Source organism: Podarcis tiliguerta (genome assembly GCF_965153285.1).
Source record: "Podarcis tiliguerta genome assembly, chromosome: 8".
Taxonomy (NCBI): domain Eukaryota; kingdom Metazoa; phylum Chordata; class Lepidosauria; order Squamata; family Lacertidae; genus Podarcis; species Podarcis tiliguerta.
The window spans coordinates 16,213,255-16,229,831 of record NC_139541.1 but is presented as its reverse complement, the minus strand read 5'-3'; the positions used below and the strand labels follow the sequence as shown (position 1 = coordinate 16,229,831).

General features: G+C 44.8%; 1 protein-coding gene across 31 annotated transcripts in view; it reads right to left on the bottom strand.

The window, feature by feature from the left end:
* The window catches only part of RERE (arginine-glutamic acid dipeptide repeats), a 340,996-nt gene that overhangs the window by 105,839 nt on the left and 218,580 nt on the right, over positions 1-16,577 (bottom strand). For all 31 annotated transcript variants that reach the window (XM_083453656.1, XM_083453669.1, XM_083453672.1 and 28 more), the window contains one exon: positions 538-636. In XM_083453656.1, coding sequence (XP_083309782.1) covers positions 538-636 — 99 coding nt within the window. The remainder of the gene's footprint in view (positions 1-537; positions 637-16,577) is intronic.

Sequence of the window (16,577 nt, the reverse complement as noted above, 5' to 3'; positions counted from 1 at the left end):
TGCAACGTATGGGCCTAGCACGCGGCTGGTGCCGAGTTCAAACAACAGAGGAATGGCACCAGGAAGCTGCCTGCCTGCCTGCTTTATCTTGATTGACAAAGCCCTCAGAATCTCTGCCGAAGCCACCCAAGGGGGGAAAAAACAACAACAAGCACATCTGACACTGAAGCAGCTAAGAAGCGCGTTTTCCTGGCAGCCGGGTTGGGACAACCCAGGCGAGACAGGCCAGGGGGCGGCCCAAGGCAAATCCACAGAACTCTCTCGCGCCCGAGGGCTTTGCCGCTGAAAAGCCAACACAGGGAAGGAAAGAACCCAACTCCGCTTATTCTACGGCTGTGGCATTAAGGAAGGAAGAATACATTCCCCGCACCGCTTTGGCTAATTAGGTATTGGCTGCTAACAGACTGATGCAGCGGCTGCTGATCTGTGGGGTGTGGGAAACCTCTGCCTCTTCCTACAAACCCCCAAACCGATGAGATGGTAAGGAAAAGATTGGAAGAGGTTAAGCAGAACAGGAGCGGCAGCAGGTCCCCTCACCACTTCGTCTTCCGTCCAGCACTTCTCAATGAGTTTGGGCACAGGCTTCTTCACCAGGCGCTGGAGGGCTTTGCCGGCATCGTAGTTGCTTTCATGTAGCTAAAAGGACAGAGAAAGAGAGAGAAAATGTAAACCAGATTAGCTACATAACCCAAGAGAAAAGGCAGCTGGAGTCAGAAGAAAAAGATGCTCCCCACTTCTTCATTTTAGGGAACCTTCCCCTCCCCCAAAGATCCACAGCCAAAGCAGATATTAAGGGTGGGTGGGTGGGTGTGCACACCACTCACCCACTTATTCCACTGGAAACAAAAATATGCCAAAACCAACAGACTTTTAAAAAGAAACCAGTTCCTGCACAGCCCTCCCTGGTTCATATTTAGCCAGATGGATGGAAAAAATTACCGTTCCAGAGGTTAGTATTTGCTTGAGGAAAGGAATTCTCTGTGTGTTTGAAATTCACACCAAGCCCTCCACAGGTGCTGGTTGTTCCATATACTGGGGAGGCGGGTGTGTGTGTGTGTGTGGAAGCCTGTGTGCCATTGGGTTGAATCAGATATTAGTCCTACTCAGTGCAGGGCCACTGAAATTACCAGGCATGGCTAACAACTCCATTAATCTGAGTGGGAGTATGACTTTATTGGCTATAACCCATAATATTTGGGGGGCAGGGAGAAGCTTGTTCATATGGCAATTACAGTTTTCATATTAGGTTCCCACAGGATTTGCAAGGGCTCTGCCTTGAAGATTTTCCATAACTGACACCAGGAATTTAGGAAGAAAAACAAGGCAGGATTAAAGCCCATCATGCCCACCAGCTGGTGCCTGTAGTGCTCATTTAAAAATGTGGCAGGCCCTGCAAAACAACGCACTGGGACTAAATTTGTTGGAAGAATCGAGACAGGACTTCATCACGCCATGCATAAACTATGGAACACGCTCCCACAGGAGGCAGGGGTGGCCACCAAGATGAGCACCCTAGTGTGCACTGGATTCAAAAGAAGTCAGCTGATACCATTAACTCTCTGGAACTCACGACACCAGGAGATCCCTTGTTCAAATTTGCAGTTCCCAAACAGATCTCACCCACTGCTCCCAAGCAGCCAAAATCATGCCTATGACCCCCAGGGCAGAGGAAACAGCATGTCCAAGTGGAAGCCCAAGGCCAGAGCCAGATGGCATGTGAGGCTGGCTACACCTCAGCTCTACTGGTGCATTCAGGAAGATGTGGGGCAGCAGAGCCAGCTATAAAGCTGCTCACTTTAGGCCTGGCCCTTGCCGAAGCGGCACCTTCTCCTCTTGTGCTCCCTGGGACTTTTTGCTAGAAAGCTCCCCTACTGTCCAGAGCAGGGGTAGGCAACCTAAGGCCCGCGGGCCGGATGTGGCCCAGTTGCCTTCTAAATCTGGCCCACGGACAGGACAGTCTGGGAATCAGCGTGTTTTTACATGAGTGGAATGTGTGCTTTTTTAAAAAAAATGCATCTCTGGGTTATTTGTGGGGCCTGCCTGGTGTTTTTACAGGAGTAGAATGTGTGCTTTTATTTAAAATGCATCTCTGGGTTATTTGCAGGGAACAGGAATTCATTCACCACCACCCCCCCAAATATAGTCTGGCCCACCACATGGTCTGAGGGACGGTGGACCAGCCCACAGCTGAAAAGGGTTACTGACCCCTGGTCCAGAGCATCTGCCTGCCTCGCCAGACAGCTCCTTTACCTCCCTGTCAAAGCAAGATTTTGAGCCACCTAGTGGGGGTGGGCAGGGAGGAATGGGGGCCCCACACCAGGCAAGTCCACCCGGTGCCACAATGGGCTCGCAGGAAACGGGTCACTGTGGGCAACTCCCTTCAAGAACACTGCAGCCCCTGCAAGCAACAAGCCTTGAGTTTAAACAAGGCACTGGTGCCACAGAAACCCATCAACGCTGTATCACGCTGCTAAGAGTCAGGGAGACAAAGAGCCCAGCGAGAACTGCTTAGGTGAACCCTCTGCCTCTCAAAAGGATTGCCGCAGGTTTTGTCAGTAAATAGAAGCTTTTGTTTGTAAACCTGCTGTTGCTGCCGCTGCCGCCGCCACCACAACCAGCGTCCATGTCGGGCCCATGACTATACTGGCAAGAGAGCGGAACAATGATTTCTTCCCCATTTTCCTAGACCACAAGCCGGGATATACAGCTAAGATACCAGATCCTGCTGAGCCTGAATTCTGACAGGCAAAGGAGGCTGGCATGTCTCAAAATGCTTTTAATGCTCAGTACATGTGCCTGGGCGCCTGCCTGAAGTGCTCTCTTTTTTCAGGCTTCCATTCTCCAACCTGTAGTATTACCGTGTCCAAAAGCCAGAAAAGACTCCTGCTTGTATTTCTACTTATCAAACATGACCAATGTGCCGACTTATATGAAGAAAAGTAAGGAGGCCCTGTTTAGCAGTTCCTGTTGTCCTTGACCAATGGCTGTGCTAGCTGGGTGCTAGCTAATGGGAGATGTAGGCCAGAAACACCTGGAGGGCCACGCCTGCCTTAAATGAAACCCACAAACACCACACCCACCCAGCTGTTCCCAATTTTGGCTGTGGGTGCCCCAGTAGCCCCAGTAGCCTTCAAAAGAGAGTAGTCCTCCAAAACATATGGGTGCCTGCACCCTCTGCCTGCCAGGAAGCTTATAATTGAATCAGGGCTGATTGGTTGCCCAGCTGAGCTCTGTGGCATGCAAGTACAGTGGTACCTCGGGTTAAGTACTTAATTCGTTCCGGAGGTCCATTCTTAACCTGAAGCACCACTTTAGCTAATGGGGCCTCCTGCTGCTGCCGCGCTGCCGGAGAACAATTTCTGTTCTCATCCTGAAGCAAAGTTCTTGACCCGAAGCATTATTTCTGGGTTAGCAGAGTCTGTAACCTGAAGCGTATGTAACCTGAAGCATATGTAATCTGAGGTACCACTGTATAAGTCAAAGAAAGGCACTTCTGGCCACTGCTGATGTGGATACTTTTCACACACTTGGGCCACTGGATTATACAAACAGCTTACAGGTTCCACAAGACCCTACCGCACCATAAAAAGTTGCCACCACCCATCTAATGTGAGAGTTTTGTCAGCCTCCAGATGGGTGGTTGGGGGTGCTGTGCACATTAGCCACAAGCAACTCCAGACTGTCCCACCTTACATCTGTGATTAGGCTGAAGAACCTATGAGGCAGAAGAGATGAATCCCAGTCAGGTCTATTTTGAGAAGGAGGAGGAGGAGGAGAAAGAAAACTAAGCCTTGTCTGAAAGCAGGATTTTTCGCTTGGCGAGGTACTCCAGTCCCTGCCTCCCTATTCATGACTCATGGAAGGAATCTATTTTTGCCCGGAGGAACGGAACAAATTAATTTCCTTCCTTTCCTTTTACTGAACAAGCTTAACAAACTGGAAGGAGAACAGGGGCCGAAGGAGGCCAAGAACAATGGGCGGATGGCCGACTGCTCCAGGCTGGAGAAGCTGGAGGATGCTTTGGGACAGGCTTTCCCAAACTGGTGCCCTCCATATACTTTGGACTACGATTCAGCACAGACTGGCTGGGGCTGATAGGAATTGCAGCCCCAAAGATATGGAGGGCACCAGGTTGGGAAAGGATGGTTCCAAGGCATTTGTGGGACTCATACGATCAGGCCCCAAACTGTCCGTCTGGAGCCAGTTTGACATGTTTTCAGTTGCTCTCCAGCTGTTCAGTATAGGTGCGCAGTGTGGCTCCACCCACTTGGAACTCATGCTCCTGAGCATGTCCACAGCATGCTGGTGTACACGTACACACACAGGCCTGCCATAGTCCTGCCAATACGCACATCTTTAGTGCTGTCACAATCCCACACCTACACACACTCAAACATGTCAAGAACAGCCCAAATGTATGAGAGTGGCATTGATCTTGCTCGCCCTTGACCATGGTCAGACGATTGGGGTCCATGTAGCTGATACTGATGAGCAGCGGCTTTCTAGGGTTTTCAGGCATTTTTTTTCTAATACAGAATAAGATCTTCGTAGCTTTTATGTTTAGCAACTTCTCTGCAGAGATCAGCATTCCTGAACTCCTCCCAGCTCTGAAAACTGCCATCCGTGTATCGTGATGTTTAGCTGGTGGTATATCCCAAAGTTGAAAACCAGCTCCATCCTTATTTCAGACATTGTGATATATCAGTATATTGCGATGTTTGGCTGGTGATATATCGCGATGTTGAAAACTAGGTATCGGCCAACCCTAGTTCTCTCTCTGGTTCTAGTGCTTAAAGCCTTAATTAAGGAGCCACATTAGTACACACTGCCGCAGTTGTAGGGAAATTGTGATCCTCTAGATGTTGCTGAACTACAACTCCTGTCTGCCCTGGCCATTGGCCATTCTTCCTAGGGCTGGTAAAGAGCATAAGCTCAGCATCCGTTGCTCTACAAAGTAAATTAATCAAGAATCCCATTTCTTATGACAAAAGAGCTCTCTCAGAGGCATTAAATAGAAAACTAATTTACATGGAAGCGAAGTACAACTGACTAAATGAAGTCCTTTATCCATGCACTGCTTATGAACGGAATCCTCAGACAGGGCGGTATTCAACTTTTACTCAGAGTAGACCTACTAAAATCAATGGACCTGCCTTAGCCTCATTCATTGCTGTGGGTCTACACTGAGTACCACCCACCAAACGGAAGAGCGTAGGACATACATACACACACACAAGATGCAAGCCATTCATATAGTTGTCCCCCCACCCACAACACAAAGGGGTGTTACATAGAAACAACACATGTAGAAACTAAATGTAAAAAGTAAGATAAAAGAATGAGAATGGATAAATTTATATCCTGCAATTTGGATGTCAAATATTCATTGATGCCGAATATATATTTATTGGGATTTTACAGACCACCAGCCACTGAAGAACCACTTTGTGATTTAACATACATATCTCTCTCCCCCCCCCCTCTCTCTCACACACACAAAATATAAATGAAGAACTACCAATACGTGCCTTTTAAATCACAGCACTTCTTCCCTGCTGCCCTGCCCACATCTCTCAGCTACGACAACAGACATTAAGCAGCTCTGGATCTCAGGCAAGAGCTTATTAGCATAAACTCCACCACATTAGTACAAGGGCTGGGGTGGCTTTCTTCTGCACTGGGGGTGGGGTGTTGCATTTTGACACCCGCTTTGCAACAGAGCTGCCATTTTCTGGCTGCGTGATACCGCAAATAAATTCTCCTCTTGGCATGGCTCAGCTGTCAGGCACCTCTGTTCGGTAATGAATCCATGAATTACGTCTTGCCGCTCTGACATCCCCGGGTCTTGCACATCAAAATATTGTTCTTCAGTTGTAATTTATAACTTAATTTAAACGTCCCTTTCCTCGTGACCTTTCCCTACATCAGAAGAGCATCACATCTGGCAGCTCCGGCTTCAGCAAGGCACTCTTCTGCAATTACAGTCATTATGAGCCCTGCCTGAAAGCCATCGCAGGCGCCGGGGCCTCAGTTCCTGCTACAATATTAAATAATTGGAGTCCATTAAGAACACAGCTAAATTTCAGACTGACGTTCACAGGAGGGAGGGGGCAGGAGGAACCTGAACAGGAGCAAAAGCGTTGCCAGGCTAACATAAAACCTTTCCATTAAAAAAGGCAGAACTGACCAAATATCCTTTAAGCAGGTGGCATTTCCAGGGATTACCCCAGTTGAACTGGAGTCACTGTAAAAGGGCCTGGTATACTTAAACCATTTTAAGAACTGCTGTTGAAAAGCAGCGCAAAATATATTTTAAATGAATGCATGGGTGGTTGCTGTTGTTTTTTAAAAAACCTCTGCATCCAAGCATTCAAAATCCTGTGAAAAGTTTAATTCTGCAATCTGAATGAAATTGTGACCCACAAATTATATTGAGGGCAATGAGACTATGGTTAAGAGTTGTAGCTTGCAGCAGGTACCATCAACTCCAGCACCACCATGAAAGCTAATTTACGTAGCCTTGGATGGTGCAACCGAAAATGTTTTCCTGTCATATGCAACAGATTCCACATTTTAAACAGCACTAGGAGAACATTTATCTAAGATCAAGGAGCATCCTCTGTGATGTGATGCGTTAAGCAAAGGCAACAGCATAATATTTTGCATGTAGGTTGCATCGCGTACATCCCAAAACTGTTATGATTTGACTAGTTTACCAGTCAGGTGGAAGGTTATAAACTGTAAGCATTATATATGAATGACTAGAAGATGGCTAAGGATTGTCCACAACAATCTTTCTAAAAGATAAAAAGGTGCAGAAGATCCCGACAGAACGAATGCCCCAATTGAAATAGATGAAGTTACAGAGGTTATAAAAGAACTGAAGAGGGGAAAGGCCCCGGGACCAGATGGATTTACATCAGGTTATTACAAAGAAATGAGAAATGTTTTGACTACACCATTGAAAGAAGTTATGAACAATATTTTAAAAGCAAGAGAAATTCCAGAAATGTGGAAAGAAGCATTTATCACTTTGATTCCAAAACAAGATTCTGATTTAACCCAAGTTAAAAATTATAGGCCTATTTCATTGTTGAACACGGACTATAAAATATTTGCGGGAATATTAGCGAAAAGAATGAAAAAGATACTGACAAAAATCATCCACAAAGATCAAGCAGGTTTCCTGCCAGGCAGACAAATGAAAGATAATATAAGAAATATAATCAATATCTTGGAATACCTGACTGCCAGGAACGAGGAACAAGCGGTACTAATGTTTGTGGATGCAGAAAAGGCCTCTGATAACATAGTATGGGATTTTATGTTGAAATGTTTGGAATATATGGAAGTGGGCAAAGAGTTTTTCAATGGTATTAAGGCAATATATACAGAACAGAGAGCTAAACTGATAGTTAATAATGTAACTATGGAAGATATAAAAATATCTAAAGGAACGAGACAGGGTTGTCCACTTTCGCCATTGTTATTTATAATGGTCCTAGAGGTCTTTTTAAATATGATTAGACAAAATAGATTAATAAAAGGGGTGACAGTAGGTCAGAACGAATATAAAGTTAAAGCCTTTGCCGATGATCTGGTAATTACGATAGAGGAACCATTGGAAAGTGTAAAAGTAGTACTGAAGGAGATTGAACAATTTGGAAAAGTGGCTGGGTTCAGATTGAATAAGAAGAAAACAAAAATAATGGCTAAAAATATGGAGCAAATTACAATAGAAAAAATGCAACAATCGACTGAAATAGAGGTGGTGAAAAAGGTAAAATACTTGGGAATCTGGTTGACTCATAAAAATATTGACTTGTTCCAGAACAACTATGTTCAGGTTTGGAAAGGAATAAGAAACGATCTGGAGGTGTGGGGTAGAATGAAACTGTCCTTTTGGGGCAGAATTTCTACGATAAAGATGAGCGTGCTTCCAAAGATGTTATTTTTATTTCAGACTATCCCCATTATAAAGGGGGTAGGAATCTTTAAAGAATGGCAAAGAGTGATTTCAAGGTATATCTGGCAGGGAAAAAAGCCAAGAATAAAATATAAGTTACTAACGGATGTAAAAGAAAGAGGCGGCTTTGCCCTGCCAAATATGAAATTATATTACGAAGCAGCATTCCTATGTTGGTTAAAGGAATGGATTAAATTAGAAAATAGGGAATTATTAGATTTGGAAGGTTTTGATAACAGATTTGGATGGCACGCATATTTATGGTGTGATAAAAAGAAAGTTCACAAAGGTTTTGGGAACCACATCTTCAGGAATTCGTTAATAGAAGTATGGGACAGGTACAAAAGTTTATTGGAGCCAAGAGTACCGCATTGGTTATCTCCGTTGGAGGTTATGAGTGTAAAGAAAATTAATATGAGAAGTAATTGGATTACATATGGAGAAATGGTAAGCAAAGAAGGGGGAAAATGGAAATTGAAACCATACGAACAAGTCAAAGAGTATGTATATGATTGGTTGCATTATTTTCAAGTAAATGAAATATTTAAAAAAGATATAAAAGAAAGTGGTTATGGGGGAAAAGACTCAAAGTTTCAAACAGACATAATAAATAATGATTGTAATTTTTTGTCAAAAATGTATAAGATACTATTGGAATGGTATATAAAAGATGAAGAGGTTAAATCGGCAATGATACTATGGGCTAAAGACTTTGGGTATAATATTCAATTTGACGATTGGGAAAAACTATGGAAAAATTTACTGCATGTACAGCGTTAAAGGAAAATGTGATGAAAATGTTTTATAGATGGTATATGACACCAGTAAAATTGGCAAAAATGTTTAAGACATGTAATAAGTGTTGGAAATGTAAAGAAAAAGAAGGAACATTTTACCATATGTGGTGGGACTGTAAGAAAGTGAAAAGCTTCTGGGAGTTGATATATAATGAATTGAAAAAGATGTTAAAGTATACCTTTGTGAAGAAGCCAGAGGCTTTTCTTTTAGGGATTACAGGTAACGAGATAAGAAGAAAAGACTGTAAACTTTTCCAATATGCAGTTACAGCGGCAAGAATTTTATTGGCCCAGAAATGGAAACAAGAGGAAATACCGACGACACAAGAGTGAAATTGAGAGACTATGCGGAACTGGACAGACTAACTGGAAAAATTAGATATGTGAAAAATCAGAAGTTTTCTAAAGACTGGGAAAAGTTTGTAGAGTATCTGAAAAATGTGTGTGATGTGCAAACAACGCTAGTGGGGTTTGAAGAAGCACTGTAACAGCTAAGATGTATTGTCAAAAAGAAATAGAAAGGTGAGGGAAGACAAATGGCAATATAATGAAGGGAATGCGTACTATAGGAATAACTATGGATGATTATCAGAGCAACTGAAGGAAGTTAAAAAAAAGAAAGATTTAATTTGTTAAATTTTGTTAAAATTTGGATAAAATTGTATAATTTTGTTGGAAAATTAATTAAAAAATATTTTTTTAAAAAAGGATTGTCCACAACCAGGATGTGAAACCATGGTTTGGAATTGATTGCAAGTGATGGCTTGGATTAACTATTACCAAGCATTACAACAGCAAGGGGCAAGCCACGCTGAAGGCCGTTTCCCAGCCTCTTCAACTTCTCCACTTACAAGGTGACAAGACCTGCTGATATCTCCCTGACGACACTGTATGAGGTCAGAGCTTAGCAAAGCAAGCTAAATCATACTGCCGCTGTATGTTTGGGATCTTAACCTAGAAAGAAGACATGGTTATGTAAGCATTGTGCCCAAAGCCGGTTCACATTGGATTCCATCTGGGATCGAAGCCTGTCTTTTAAGAAGCCAGGTCTACCTTCTTTGCAAGTAAGAGGACAAAACTTGCTTGTCAAGCTGCAAGCCACTCAAAGGGAGAGAAAAAGACCACCCTTCGCTGTTTGATGCAAGACTTCTGACTGCACCGTTGGCCAACCAGCCCCTGATCTGAAGTATCAGGGCTTCCTTGAGCATGAAATGCTGACAACTGGCCAAAAGTCAAGAAGGGAAATCATTACTATAACCTATGCTAACATACCTGTAAATGGTTTCCCTGTGCTTTCAATGCGGTTGTCTGTGAAGTTAATGTACAAGATCTAGTCGGAGGGCAAGTTAAGCAAACCAAAGCAGGAAGTAATTTGTCTGGGTGACATCTTGCTTGTAACTGAATATCCCTCAACAGGCATTAAGCTGCCTTGGGTGTCATTCAGGAAAACAGGCTGCCATGTAATATGGAAACATCCCACTACTCCTTGTTATTAATAAAGAGGAACAATCAGCGATATGAACATGAATCTCCTGCATACAAAGGGGAATGAAGTAAAAGTTATGTTCGTTAAAGAGCAGGTTAAAAAAAAGGGAGGCAAAATGCAGGGGCACTGGGCTGCAAGTTCTACTACCAGCACCAATATTACTACTATTATATATGCCATTTAATCGCTATGGTTACTTCTAATCTTAAAACCAGTTCCATACACACAAAAGCATGTCACACACACGTTCCCTGATTCCACAATCAAGAGGAAGCCCCTTTGCATTTGTAGTGGCCATTAGCTCCAAGTCACTATAAATGCCACCAGGTGGACTAGCTCTCACTTGTCTCAGAAAGGAGGGAATTGAAGCTGCCCACTCATTGTCCCAGCAGCCTTGAGGCTTCTCGCTGGGAGAAACCAAGGAAGTCACCTCGCAGGCAGGTGGAAGGGTAGGGTTCACCTTCCTAATTCCAGTGGACTGGAAAAAGCAAAGATCACCAGTTGTCGAAGCAAGGATTCTTCAACATCAACTTCGTTGGACTGGTCATGTTGTGCGGATGTCTGATGATAGTCTTCCAAAGCAACTACAGTGGTACCTCGGGTTACAGGCGCTTCAGGTTACAGACTCCACTAACTCAGAAATAGTACCTTGGGTTAAACCTTTGCTTCAGGATGAGAAAAGAAATCACACGGCGGGAGTGTGGCGGCAGTGGGAGGCCCCATTAGCTAAAGTGGTACCTCAGGTTAAGTACAGTTTCAGGTTAAGAACGGACCTCCAGAACGAATTAAGTTGTTAACCCGAGGTACCACTGTACTCTATTCCAAACTTAAAAATGGAAACCGCAATACTGGTGGTCAACAAAAGAGGTTTAAAGACTCTCTCAAGGCAAATCTTTAAAAATGTGGTATAAATACCAACAACTGGGAAACACTGGCCTGTGAGCGCTCCTGTTGGAGAACAGCCTTTACCAAAGGTGCTATGGACTTTGAAGATGCTGGAACTCAGGACAAAAGGGAGAAATGAGCTAAGAGGAAGGCACACTTGGCAAACCCTCACCATGATCAACTTCTGCCAAGAAACCTATGTCCCCACTCTGGAAGGACGTATGGATCCAGAATTGGCCTCCAGAGTCACTTATGGACTCATTGTTAAGACCGTGTTCATGGAAGACCATCTTACTTGGCTATGAGTGGTCACCAAAGAAGAAGTGTTCACCTTCCAAATCCTGAGAATCTCCACTTCCATTTTAAAAAAAACCACACACACAAAGGTTTCTATCGCTTAATTTATTTCTTATTACACTTACACCCCACCTTTCATCCACAGAGCTCAAAGTGGTGTACATGGTTCTCCCCTCACTCAGTTTATCCTTACAACAACCCTGTGACGTAGGTTAGGGCGGCTGAGAGATGGTGACAGGCTCGATAGCACCCAGTGAGCTTCATGGATAAGTGGCTATCACCCTAGGCCCCAGATAACCCTAGTCCACTTTGCTTACATTTTTTTAAAAAAAATGATTTTTTTTCTTTATAAATTTGTTGGTGAATAGTTTGAGCCTGGGACAGGTATTTTTAACTCAGGGAGTGATCAATTTTTTAAAATATACATTTGCATTTATTTTTGATCTAGAAGAGGGAGCCAATCTGGCATTTTCTCCCCTAAATATTCAGCCCACCAGTTGGTTCTCCTTTGGCTCGTGGGGCAGAAACCAGTCAGGCTTGCAATTCACCAGGCAGAGACCTTCCCTCGCCAGATTGGCAGATCTGGGACACCAGTTTGCCACAAGGCAGCAGGAAAGGATTTCTAAGTCAACGTTTTAAAAGATTTCTTGCTCAGGAGCTTTTGAGCCCTCAAAAGAAATAGCGCAAGAGCATTAACGAGCTCTCTGCTTGGGGATAAACAAACACTTTGTGAGGTGCTCCCCCCTTTGCCTGGGATCCTTTAAAAATAATAATTCAGTTTTGCCTATTATCACGCCTCTCAGGCCATAGCTGGGAGCCTGCAACTTATGAACAATAGTGGTCCATGCATCCAAAATGCCAGAAGGCTGAAAATCCAGCCTTGAAACCCTGGAAAGCCTCTGCCAGCTTGTGTAGACAATACTAAACTACATGGAACAATGGTTTGAGCCAGTACAGGGCAGTTTTGTATATTTGTTAGAAGTAAGACCACAAATGGTGGGTACCTAGGAAGGGGTCTTCTTTGAGTCAGCGCCCAGGAAATGAAACTCCCTAAGATGGAAGCCCTGACCAATCCCCAAGCTTATGGTATCTTTCTGCAAAGCGGAGACTACTAACCCTAATGCCAACGCTCAACTCCACTGTCAGAAGCAGGATTCTTTAGAATACCAGTTGCTGAAAACTGCAGGAGGGGAGAGTTACTGTTGCACTCAGATCTGACTTCTGGGCTTCCAACAGGCATCTGACTGTCCACTCTGAGAACAGGATGGTGAGCAAGATGGGCCTTTGGCTTGATCCAGCACGCTTCTTCTATGCTCTTATGACAGGACCAAGCCAGACTGCTCTAAACGTGGAAGTTAAGAGCATATGAAGAGCCTGCTGCATCAGACCGGTGGCCCGTCGAGTCCAGCACCCTGTTCTTCCAGTGACTGACCAGATGCCTCAATGGGGAAACCTGCAAGCGGGACCTGGTCACAAGAGCCCTGCAGTTTTCATCAATTGGTCTTCAGAAGCCTCCAACTGTCGAGGCAGAGCATAACCGCGATAGCCACCTCCTCTTTGATTTTCTTTCATCCTCTTTTAAAGCCATCTGAGTTGGTGGCCATTAGTGCTTCCCATGGGAGCATAGCTGTCAACGTTTCCCCTTTTTTAAGGGAAATTCCCTTATTCTGAATAGGATTCCTCGCAAGAAAAGGGAAAAGTTGACAGCTATGCATGGGAGCAAGTCCCATGGTTCAACTATGTGTTGCATGATGAAAAGTACTTTCATTGATCGGTCCTGAGACAGATATTTTCATAGGGCCATGACACCGGCGCTTTTTAAAATCTTATTGGCCTGAGAATTTATTCAGGGATTTTAAAAAATCAAAACTGTTGTCATTGTGAATCCACTCCCCGCAACACACAGCTCAATGAACGTACTGAAGTGTGAAATATGTTTATTAATTTATATAGGTCAAGAAGCCATAGCCCCGGCTACAGCAGTTCCAGGAGTAAACATGGGATGAAGTTCAGTCCCGCCCCGCCCCCGCCCCCGCCCCCGCGTGTTGCAGTGTTACAATACAGTGGTACCTCGGGTAATGAACTTAATTCGTTCCGGAGTTCCATTCTTAACCCAAAACCGTTCTTAACCTGAGGCTCACTTCTGCTAATGGAGCCTCCGGCGTATGATTTCCGTTCTCATCCTGGGGCAAAGTTCGCAACCCAGAGCAACTACTTCCGGGTTAGCGGAGTTTATAACCCAAAGTGTTTGTAACCCAAAGCGTTTGTAACCCAAGGTGCCACTGTAAATATAAAAAAGGGAGTGTTAAGATGGCATCACTAGCACCTGCTCTTTGAGTAATCCATTCAAAATGCTTGTATTATGATTTGGACTAAAGCTGTATTGACTTTGGAAGCACACACACACAACAATATGTATTAAAATTACGAAGTGGAATTACACAGAGACGCAGCTATAAAATGCGAGCTTTCGGCTTCTGAATTTTAATTAAGGAAGTTATGTACAAGGCTCCCATATATTAAGGAGAAAGGGGTGAGAAGGAAAGACTTTTTCAAGATTTAGATGGGCGGGAGGGGTGGGGGGTGGGAGAAATGAATCCATGTGCATTTGAGATTAACCCTCCAAGCACTGAGAGATAATGAGAGAGAGAGAGAGAGAGAGAGAGAGAGAAACCCTGCTCTTACCAAGATGTCTGCATGTTTTCTGGTGTTCTCGTTAATCTGTTCTTTTATGTCTGCTGATCTGTGAGCTATTAAAGACAGACTCAATGTCAATTCTGCCTTTGATGCTCTTTGAGGGGAATCTTAATGCTCTCTTTCTGCCTGCTCAGACTACTTTTTAAAAGATGTGCGCAACACACGCGAAAGCTGGTGAGGGAAATCAAGTAACTGGCGGTAACAGTCCTCACAGGCGCTCTCTTTTTTTAAGGACAGAGGATGAGATTTCAGCGAAGACACCTGCCCTTTGGAGACCACAGCTCAGCTGCAGAGCATGTGCTTTGAATCAGTTGTGGCTGTAGCCCACTGGGACTGGTGGGGCAGAAGGCAAGGGAGCCCAACAGCATGGGGTGCCAGAGGCAATGGCAGATGGAGCCAACTTATTCTAGCTTGATCACCATGCACCTCCCCCCTGTTGGGTTCTACAAGGGGCAACATGGAGACTAAGGAGGAGGATGCTGACAGGTTGTCTTACCACCTTGAACTGGTTGAAAGTAAGAGGGGTAGACAGGTGGGGGCCTGGAAGTGAGCAGAATGAGGTTGGTGGGGCAGTGCCCCACTTGCCCTAATGGATCCGCCTCCGCTGCATTGCACGTTACCAGGTTCAATCCACGAGGCACTTCCAGTTTTAAAAGAGCAGGTGGCATGAGATGGGACCTGACTTTCTCAGTGGCAGACTCTGAGGCAGCATTAAAAACTCTCATTGTTCTAGGCACGTTTTGCGACAAGGGAATTTCACTAAAGCGAGCAGTGTCTGAACTCTGGGTGCAGGACTGAGCCTAAAATTCCAGATTAAAGCTGCAGAGTGAAAGGAAAGGAGGACCTTTTTCTGCCTCCCCACTTCCAGCTACTCTCTGAAGACTGGAGAAGAGACCCTCAGCTATGTGTTCTTGTTATTAAAAAAATTAGCTATGTACACAACTACGTATTCTTGTTATTAAAAAAGTGCATCTAGACACTCCATTGCGGTGCCCATAACCTAGGATTAAGGTGCGATTTAGCTCCTAGCTTTCATATCTCAGTTTCTAACACTGCTCTGAGGCCAATGCCTGTCAGGGCACTAGACAATACTGAGCTTGATGGACTCATAGTCTAACCTGGTATACAGTTGCTATAACCCCCAGTAAGAAACCCCCCAGTATAACCCCCCAGTAAGGAAGCCATGGGCAGACCTGAAGGGTGTGTTTCCTGCCCCAACCTACCCCCATCAGGCTATAGGAGAGGAAGAGAGATGGTGCCCTACAGGTGGAACTCCTTGCCCCAAGAGACTACTTGATCCTCCGCCAGGAACGCCAAGTATGGAGGGGCTCAGAGTGCCTGAGCACCCACAACACAGGACCCCCAAGCAACTTCCAAGGTCTTGTGAGGCCTTGAACAGCATCTCTGAGGCCTCAAAGATGCTTTCCAAGACCTGGAGAGGCCTCAGAAAGCATCTACGAGGCCTCGGAGATAGTGTCCAAGGCCTTCCGAGACCTCCAAACCAGACTTCCGGTGCCTCCGGAAACCAGGTTCTGAGGCTGGGGGGCATGCATGATGTCATGCCGTCACATTACAACGTGACGTCATTACATCACGCATGCTGGGTACCCATAACCTGGGGCCCAAGTTGGCTCCCCTGTCCTTTTTCAACACGCATTTCTGTTTAATGTGTTGATTGATTGAGTGATTGATTGATTGATTAATGATGCTAAACTTTCATGTTCTTGTATGGTGGGCTCATTGCTTATAGGTTTGCTTTTAAAATTTTAAGTTGCCTTTGTAGAAGGGGAAAGGAAATTATACATCTCCCAGCAGATGCAGCCATACTGAGCAGGATTTAACACCCCTCTCCGCTGCTCATCAGCTGGTAAGTGAGGGTAAAATCCTGCGGCTTTGCCTGTGTTCACCAGTCCACTGTAGGGACCTGATGCACACAGCCAATGCAGAATCTGATTAGCAAGTGTGGGCCAATTTGACTCCTTGGTGTGCCAAGATCAGTGCACAGGCCAGAAATTCTCCACTCCCATTTCATACAATAAATAACTAAATAACAGAGTAAATGGGGGTGGGGGATCCAGATTGGGACCTTGGTTGGGGGTGGGGGCTTTAATCCAGCTTCCCTGTTGTTCTGCCTCCCAACACCACAGTACTGATTGAGGTCCCTCTTGCTCACCAATAACACTTAAAACAAGAAGAAGCCATTCATACAATTGCTAATTGCAGAGTGTCGTGTCTTGTTTGGCCCCCAGTCAGCCACACACCTCATTCATTAACCTGCCTTCCACCTTGATGGGAAGCACTGAGCACAAAAGGGGGCTGATAATTACCAGAACAAACAATTTCTGTCCCACTTGATTTGCTGCGAAAAGCATTAAAATGAAACCAGATTTTTTTTTGCGGGGGGGGGGGGGGTTTGCCCATCAAAGCCTGAGCCACAGAAGGAATAAAA